This window comes from Pteropus vampyrus, unplaced genomic scaffold, assembly GCF_000151845.1.
Source record: "Pteropus vampyrus isolate Shadow unplaced genomic scaffold, Pvam_2.0 Scaffold179, whole genome shotgun sequence".
Lineage (NCBI taxonomy): Eukaryota > Metazoa > Chordata > Mammalia > Chiroptera > Pteropodidae > Pteropus > Pteropus vampyrus.
In genome coordinates, this window is record NW_011888960.1 from 1,812,180 (window position 1) to 1,821,074 (window position 8,895).

The following is an 8,895-nucleotide window of genomic DNA, read 5'->3' on the forward strand; positions in this document are numbered from 1 at the left end:
TATGCAACGCTAAAAGGATAGCTTTGGCTAAGAGGTGGAGCAGAGCTTTTAAAAGACTCAGGAGTCTAATGGGGCAGAAAAGTGGCTGCAGATAGACTGTGAGAGACGATGCAGAAGCAGGGAGAACAGCCATGAGGCTACTGCAGTGACACAGGCAGCAGAGGATGGTAGCTGGACCAGAGAGGGAGTTTGGGAAGCGATGAGAAGTAGGTTGAAAATGGTTACGTTTTGAATATGGACCTGTTTCAACTTGCAGATGAATTAAATATAGGTTATAAGAAAATAAGAGGGGTCGAGGCTGTGTCCAAATTTAACTGAGCTAACGGAAGAATGAAGTGGCCATTAACAAGGGAGGGTAGACCATGGGAGCTGGTTTGGTGCGAATCAACGGTCTGTTTTTGGAATTGCCAAAGCTGGAATTCCGTCTACTTGCTAAGTAAAGGAGGCTATTGGATATACAAGTCTGTGGTTAGGGGAGAGGTCTGGGCTAGAGATTAAAATTTGATAGCTGTCAATCTATGTTCCTCTTTTCATCTTTCCTTGATGGTAATGATGATAACGATGATGGTTAAAATCATTTATTGTTTACTGTATGTGGACTACCATGCAAAACATTTTATGTAAATTATTTTGTTTAATCTTGACTGCCATGTGAAGCAAATACTTTCATCGCTTCCTTTTTAAAGATGTGAAGACCGAGGCTTTGAGAGATTTAATCCACTCAAGGTCATATAGATAGTAGCTGTCTATCAATTTTGTTCCAGGTACTTGGAACAATAGCCCAGAATTTTTTTTGCATTATTTTAGCAGCTACCGAGCACCTTCTGGGGGATAATTGTCACTCACTCCTTTATTCAGAAGACATGTAGCGGTGCCTGCTGCTCACTCAGCCTTGAGCTGAGTCCCAGGGGCCCAGAGATGCATAAGGGAGGATGTCGACCTTGAGAGACTCACAAACAGGCGGCTAGCGGCAGTCGCACACTCACGGCCAATGGGCTAGGTCACAGCCAGGCTGCAGATTATTTTGTTTGGGCCATATGAAGTTTCTGACATCAGTAGATTTTATATAAAGATACAAATTCCTGGCTTCTTCTAAAAACAGGAAGATCTGGCAACGCGGGGCCTACATTTCCATCTTGACTGGCAGCTTTCCTTGGGGTGCAAAGCATTGAACTTCCCCAGTCACCGCAGTCTCCAGTGGCCCGATTCTCAATTATGTGCCTTGCCTGGCCCACGAGGTGGCTGGATTTCCAACCCTTGGATTAGAGCAGAGGGAAGGAGTTAGATGTGCTTGGGACGCTGTTTGATCTTGGGGGAGGTTATTTAAGCCGTGGGGACAGGGGGAACGATGCCGAAATGAAGGCAGCGGCCTCTTCCTGGAGAGCCTTGGATTATATGCCCGAGTGAGCGTGGTCTGGAGAGTGCGACAAGTTCACAGAGAGAGAGAGGAGAGAGGAGAGGGAAAGGCCGCGAGAGATAAATATTGAGTGTGCTGCAAATCAATGGTACGTGTTTGTCGAATGAACGAATAATGAATGAACATACAAAGAATGCAGGAGGAGGCAGCCAGCCTCAAGTGTCCATTGGTGGCGGCCTGGATGAAGCTTTTAAACTCATACTTTGCAGTGTGGTACACGACAGAGGATTGCCCAGGGTGGGCTGGGGTACAGGAGTGTGTGATGCCCCCACCCCGGGCAGGACATCGAGGAGGACCCATTTCTGCGGGACCATTATGTCTCCATTACGCTAACCCACCTCCCAAAATTCCAGGACCCTTTTCTGTCTCTTCCCAGAAAGTGTCTGTTTCCCTCCCCTCTGTCTTCCCCAACCAGCCCAAATGAACCCTAGGAATTCCAGAGTCTCCCCAGGTTTGGGTAAGGAGGGGGCTTAAAGCTGACAGCTGGGCCAGAGAGGAGGACAGATGCCAGTCACTTCAGGTGCTTCTTAGAGATGAGAAAACAGAGAGCCAGGAAAAGGCACACCTTGCCCACAGTCAGTGGCTCAGGGCTGGTGGTCTCTAAGCAAGAACTGTCCCCAAACGAAAGAACGCAGGCCTGGGCCATGCGCCAGGAGGGGGCGAGACGACCCACTTCTCCGTTTCCCTTCACCTAGGCACTCTGTGGACGAGCTCCGTCGCTCAAGTGACAGAATGGGGACAGAATGGGGACCAGCTGAGGCATGAGAGAACAATGAGCCTTTCCCAAGCCTCTCTGATGTTCCCAGAGGTGACCGCCTTTCATTTAATCCTTAAAGAGCCTTTGAAAGTCGGGGGTTATTGGCCCATGAAACAGGTTTAAAGAGTTTAGTAACTTACCCACAGTAAATCACACAGGTAATAAGTGGCAGAATCAGGACTTGAACTTAGGTCTACGTGATCCATCAAACGCTCTATCCATCAGTTAAGGAAGATCCCTCCCACACCTCAGGTCTGTGCCGCCCTCCTGGCCTCGAACCATCTTCCCACCTCATCTCTCCAATGGACAACTGGGTTGTATCATTCAGAGCTTAGCTTAGCCTCCCTGACCACCAAAATCCAAAGGAGCCCCGCCCCTTTACCATCCCGCCTTCGTAGCCTTCGCCCTTATCTTATTTCTTAATTAATTACCCCCCCTCCCGCTTCATTGGTAGCTACTTGAGAGGTGAAACTTTGTCTTGTACCCAAGTATCGCTGGGCCTAAAGAGTCACTAAATATTTGATGAATGAGTGAATGAATGAATGAACGGACCTGCTGCTTAGCTTAAAAGGCCAGTCAAGAAAAAAGTGGTTTTACGGTATTTTCCTCAGCAGAGAGGTTTTGTCCACGGTGGTGCTAGCAACTAGGAACCCTTTGTCCTCGGGAGGAAAGAGAAGCAGACGCTCGCGTTGGCCCCAGAGGCTGCTCTCCAAATGGGCTTGGCCTGCAGAGCTCCAGGGAAGTCCCCAAAGGTGGGCAGCCCTCCCACCTGCTCCCCAGAATGCGACCTGCGGAGAAAAACAGCCCGGAGTGACCTGGATGCACCGGGCCGGCAGGGGAGGTGTGGGAAAGCGAGGCGGCCGGCGCTGGGCGGGGCCACCCCGCGTGGCCCGGGCTTTGTTTGCATCTGTGTATGGCAACCAGAAACCGCCGCGGCCAGCGCTTCTCACGGCCGCCTCCCGCACCCCGCCCCCCTGCATTTTAATCTCCTAAACTGATTTGTCAGCAGCAGGAAGTGACATGACAGCTTTCCTCACAAAAGGGGAACTCCTCCGCGTTACCATGGGGATGGAGGCCACTGTATGATCACAGATTTATATAATCTTAAAGGTGTACACACACACGATGGCATCCCTCGATGGGCGTGGGAGGGAGGGCGGGAAATGGACGCCGGAGGCTGCAAGTTCAAGGCAAATTAGCTATGATTTGTAAATTTCCAAGGAAAGGAGAGGATGCTGTGGAGGCGGTTGGAGTTAGAAGTATCCTAATGGGATAATGGGTACCTGGAAACCACAAAAAGCACACCGTAGGCATCGATGCATTTTCTTCGTTTTAGAATTCGAGTGCTGGGAGGAGCCTTACCCATTAGATCCAGTGCAAATTGGTCATTTTATGGCTGGGAAAACTGAGACGGAGAACGGCAGCGGTCACTAGGAGAGGAGGAAAGAGTCTAAGTGTTTCTCCAGGGCCCACTCCCTGCCAGGTGCTGACATTCATGAACCCATCTCCTCCAGATGTGAAAACTGAGGCCCCAATGGATAAATAACTTTCCGCTCCAAAATTATGTGGTAAGACCATGGCGACGCCCGGTTGGCTACAAAGCTCATCTTTTCCCCACTCGCTCAAGCTATGTTTTGGACTCAAGTAGGACTTTGGTCCCCACGCTTCTTACAGACCCAGGTTCCAGACTCTCCAATGTCCTTTACTTGCCATATGACCTTGAACTAGAATTAGACCTCTCTGAGCCTCAGTTTCCTCCTCTGTACAATAGGTGTTGCTGTAAAAAGTTTAACGCCAAGGCATGCAAAGCAGTCAGCACAGCGGTTGGCACACGGTGCCAGCTCTGAAATTGACAGCTGCTATTACCACATCATCAGTATTAAACGATTGAGTTGTCTCTACTTCAATCTTCCACTGAGAATCAAACATTTTAATAGCTTCAGTATCTTTCTCTTCATCGTAACCTCCCCCACCCCATCCCCCACAAGAAGGAGACTATCATGCTGGCTCTCCCTGGCTGGCGGGAGGTGGAGTGGCTTGTGCCAGAAGTGAGTGAATTGTTTTCACTGGAGGCTCCCTTAGGCAGCCGCTGTATTTTTCCACTGCGTGGATCGCACTGGAGATTAATTTTGGTCCAGCCAGGGCCAGCCAAACAGAAAGGAATGGCCCGAGCCCATGGGGAAGTCAGCCATGGACGTGAAGCCACTAGTACATTTCCACGAAGGGAGATATTGGCAATAGTAAATTTCTAGGGTTTGATAAAAACACTGGGTACGGTTTGTTTTGAAAGGCAGGAACACGCTTGCAATCAGAAGCCCAACGGAGGAAATGTGCTTGCCAGCCCAGGGTTAGTTCTTAGAGCTTAGAATACAGGGATCTTTTAGGCCCTGGGAGTCAGATGGCAGATGGTGAACCAGGGAAGACAGGTCAAGGACACTAATTCTGTATCAAGGCCTTGGACAAGGACCATTACTGAGTGCTACTGGAGAAGTCAAGAAGGATGTTTTTTTTTTTTTTTTTCCTGCTTCCTACAATACCTGGTCCAGAAACAAGTCACGGGGGCAGGAGCTAAGGGGTCAGTAACCCTTAGAGTTCCACTGTTATTTATTGCAACATTATAGACTGAATCGTGGGTTGTTGGTCAATGACACCTTCTCCGTTTTGGCCTGTTTGGCAAGAGAGAGTAAAGACCCAGACTATTGCCATAGAGCAAATTAGATGTAACTGTCTCTCTACTTCAACAAAACTATGAAATCAGAGCAGCAAGTGACCTGGAGGCAGCTTCCAAAAATGCTGTGTACATAGGCAGAGGTGCCGGCTTGGATATGCTCCAAAATATTCATAAAGGTCAGGGGAGGGTTTCAGGTGACTTGTGGATGTTGTATTTGCGTATAGTGCTTGGGTTTTTAGCCATCCAGGTTATTACTTTCACACACACCAAAAATCAAGGTCTTTTCAAAAGCAAAAAGAGAACACGCGAGACAGCCCAGTGCAAAGCACACAGGATTCGAAAAGCAGGTGGGCCCGGTTCTCCCGTCCCCACCGCTCAGCCGTGCTGGGTCTCAGCATGTTCACAAAAGCCGAGAGGTTTTGCGGGCGGGGAACACACACTGCTTTGCATGTACGAGGAACACATTTATGCCAAGTTTTGGAAAAACCTCATCCTCACAATTAGCTTTTTCTATTATCCTGGGGAAGGTAATGAATGAAGAAAGGCAAACCCAAGTACATGGCCATTCCTTTCCAGCTTTGGCTCTGGGGACACAGGCCCCCTGGGTGACATGGTAGGAGATACATGGGGGAAACACTTGGTTGTCTACCCCCCTAGCAAACTCCACCACCTTGTGGGACGGAGGGGCCACCAGAGTATAGCATCAGATCCCAACACACATTCTGGTGGCCCTTGCTCAATCCTCTGCTATTCCTCTGGTGGCACAGGGGTGAGGGAGCTGCCCAAGAAATAAAGCATGGAGTTTAATAGAAATGCCATAATTTATTCTGTTGTATAAAAAAGTCATCCTTATGTAACAAAATGTCTTCTCAGAAGAAGAAATATATTATTTCGGGTCATAAATAATCAGCAAACATACAACTGTTGGCAACTAAAAAAAAAACCAACACCGGTGCTTTCCATCAGTGCTGAAAACAAATCTGCTTAGGATATATTTACAGAGTATTACAGTACTCAAAACACAAAAGTTGAGGTATTTGGTTCTTCTAGGAGTCGACGCCGACGTTTGTGAAGGTAAACCTACACAAAAATAAATAAGGTACATTTTCATATGTATGTGTCGTCAGGAATGGTAATAATACTGGTAGGTATGTCAAGCATGAAGAGTTTCTACAAAAAAAAAAACAAAAAAAAACAAAAAAAAACGGGGGCAAGCAAAAAGAAACGGGCTCACACAGAGTCCCTTCTTTTCTGCCCCTTTCTGTCAGGGGGACTTGATGTACCCATTACATATTGGTCCCGAACGTGCTGAATTCAGCAAACACCTTGACGCTGAGTCATCACTGTGAGTGCTTGGGAACCCAGTGGAACTCGGGTGAGATTCAATAAATAAGGACCAGCCCTCGCGAACCCCCTCCCTGGAGTTATTGCATTTCTCCCCTCGGGAAGGGGCCTGGAGTCCTGGTGGGTGGGGAAGGTCGCCTCCCGTGGCCTTTCAGCAGCTGGGAGAGGTCGTGATGGGGCTCTGAAGGTAGCTCAACGCACTGTTCGTGGAGTGGACGGGGATGGAGACCGGGAAGTTGAAGACGGTGGTGGTGGAGGTGCCGCGGTCCAGCACGGACATGGCGGGGCTCCCCGCCTCTGCCGAGCAGTGTGGGGCCAGGACCTGGGACTCAAACTGCAGCAGCTGGCCCATGAAGCTGAAGTTCGGGGAGATGATGCTTCTCCTCTGCTTCACGAATTCAAAGGCCTCGTCCAGCTTGACTCGGTTAGTCCGCATGAGGTAAGCGAGGCAGATGGTGGCCGAGCGGGAAATGCCCGCCTGGCAGTGGACGAATACCCTTCCTCCGGCATTCTTGATGGAGTCTGGAAAACAAAGGGCGGCTGGTTACTGAGAGCTCAGAACGGCCCCAACCCCAGGCATACAGTGTCTAAGAAATGTCACGTGTGGCCTGTGCAGAGATGGCCAATGTCACTTCGTGCCATCACACGGACACTGTTCACGGAGGCAGTGTGGGTGTCATGCAAAGAACAGAGGGCTTTTAAACCCAGACCGAGTATCCAGTAAAAAGATGGACGTTGGGCAAATCGATTCGACTTCCTGAAAATCAGTTTACTAATCTGTAAAGCAGGACATCGAATTTACAGTTTGCAGAGATGTTGCCCAAACCAGACTGATATTTAACGTCTGGAAGAAGGCTCAGAAGAATGTCATTCGAATTCTTGCCAGAGTTTGGGCTCAGTGGCTAAGATGGGGGAGGGAGGCAGAAGTCCCAGGCGTCCGTTCTATTTACCTATAAAGTCGATTGCCTCGTTGAACCAGGAGCTGATGTCCGCCTTGTGGTTGTCCTCCACGGGGATGCTCTTGTACTGGTAATGACCCTCAAAATGGTTGGGACAATTGGCTGAGACGTTGATCAACGCAGTGATGCCCAAGGCATCCAGCATGTCCTTGCGGGAAGCATGATAGGCGCTGCCCAGGTACAGAAAGGGCAGGATCTCCACTGGACCACCCTGAAATTCGGAAATATCGAGCACTTGTCAAGCTTTGCTCAGAGTCAATGCTGGTGCCCACACCTACAAAAACTCTGCTGGAGAAGTCAGCTGCAGATACCAGGTCAACTTCTCAGCACTGTTGTAGCATAATAAGAGACTAAACCTATTTGTCTGCACAGGGCCAATGGTCATTTCTGTGGTGCCAGCAGTTAAAGAATCAGCTCCGTCAGACCACTAAACCATGGGATGAATAATATCCCCGTGTCCCCTCCCTTAGAAATAAAGCTGCAGGTCACTTTCTATATTCTCACTAGCGCTTTCTCCCAGGCCTTTACCAGCTGTTCCTTCTCCCCTCTGGTACGGCTCCCTACTAACCTGATCGTAGAGCGGGGTGCTGCAGGAACTGCACCCCGATTCGGCGCTGTCAGGGACGCTAGTACTCAGAGGAAGGCTGAGCCCCATGGGGGTCGACTGTTTGCTGCACAGCTCCGGGCAGGAAGCCGAAAAAGCTTCATATCCTCCTGGGAATAACAAAGAGATTTTTTTTTTTTTCCATTAGTACCGCTGGGACAGAGCACCTTCAACGCAGCTCCCCCACCCACCAGGGCTGGAAGTTTCACCAGGGAGTCTTTGTTCCCGGAGCCAAACAAACAAAGCCAATGACAAGTCCCCGGAATACGACTCCGGCGCCCCGGCGCTCCAGATGGGGCAGGGACCGAGGGCCAGGCGTGCCCCCGGCAAGGCGCTGGGGGGCGTGCGGCCCGCCCGGAGCTTCCCCAAGGGCGTACCTTTGAGGAAGAAGACTTGCGTGGCGCGCGCCTCGCGGCAGAGCGCGCCGGCGGCCAGCGCCAGGGTGCCGTCGCGCTTGGCAGCGTCCAGAGCGGCGCTGCGCTCGTCCAGCAGCACCACGGCGTGGTAGGCGCCGGCCAGCAGGCGGCCGCGCAGCTCGGCGTTGGGCACGATGTGCTCCAGGCCCATGGCGCCCTTGGCGCGGCGCCGCACGATGGTGCTGAAGCGCACGTTGACCGAGCCGGCGATGTGGCCGGCGTTGAAAGCGAAGAAGGAGCGGCAGTCCAGCAGCAGGCACTGCGCCGCGCGCTCCCGCAGCAGCGCCCGCAGGCCTCCGGCGTCCAGCGAGCCCACCTCCAAGACCATGGCCGGCCCCAGCGCCCCCAGCGTGCAAGTACTCCTGTGTTCTTTGTCCTCCGAAGCCAAGGGCAGGGAAGCGGCTTTCTAGGAAGAGCCCGACCCCGGTGACTTTCTTTGCGCGGAACCCAAACTGCTTTTGGACTGAGCGAGGGGCTGTGGTGCGGGTTTTCTTGCTGCTCCCCTGACTGTCCCTGCGGCCCGCGTCGCACGTTCCGCCCCGGTGTCCTTCGCAGCGAGCTCTGCCCCGGGGAGTGCGTTTATATGTGGCCCTCCAGGGGCGGGGCAGGGCGGGCGCTCAGGGGGAGGGGAGTTGTTTGTTTGAATGGCGGTCACGTGACCGGGCGGTGACGTCACCCGCCCTGCCCGGCTTGGCGCCGGCAGAGCCAGAGGCGAAGACGTCACCGG

General features: G+C 51.5%; 1 protein-coding gene across 1 annotated transcript; it reads right to left on the reverse strand.

Annotated features, from left to right (window-relative positions):
- Nucleotides 1-5,647: 5,647 nt before the first annotated feature.
- DUSP1 (dual specificity phosphatase 1) lies at nucleotides 5,648-8,749 on the reverse strand. Its single transcript, XM_011370975.1, has 4 exons — nucleotides 8,130-8,749; nucleotides 7,717-7,862; nucleotides 7,140-7,359; nucleotides 5,648-6,711 (listed from the first exon to the last, which is right to left on the reverse strand). The coding sequence occupies exons 1-4, from the start codon at nucleotides 8,494-8,496 to the stop codon at nucleotides 6,341-6,343; spliced, it is 1,104 nt and encodes a 367-aa protein (XP_011369277.1). The 5' UTR covers nucleotides 8,497-8,749; the 3' UTR covers nucleotides 5,648-6,340.
- Between the last annotated feature and the right edge of the window lie 146 nt (nucleotides 8,750-8,895).

Bases quoted from the DNA above. Each gene is read 5' to 3' on its own strand.
- DUSP1 (XM_011370975.1), bottom strand. From the start codon at position 8,496: ATGGTCTTGGAGGTGGGCTCGCTGGACGCCGGAGGCCTGCGGGCGCTG. The intron at 7,360-7,716 runs GTTAGTAGGGAG...TCCGAATTTCAG, and splicing joins GCACCCCGCTCTACGATCAG to GGTGGTCCAGTGGAGATCCT. The intron at 6,712-7,139 runs GTAAATAGAACG...TTTGTTTTCCAG, and splicing joins CGAGGCAATCGACTTTATAG to ACTCCATCAAGAATGCCGGA.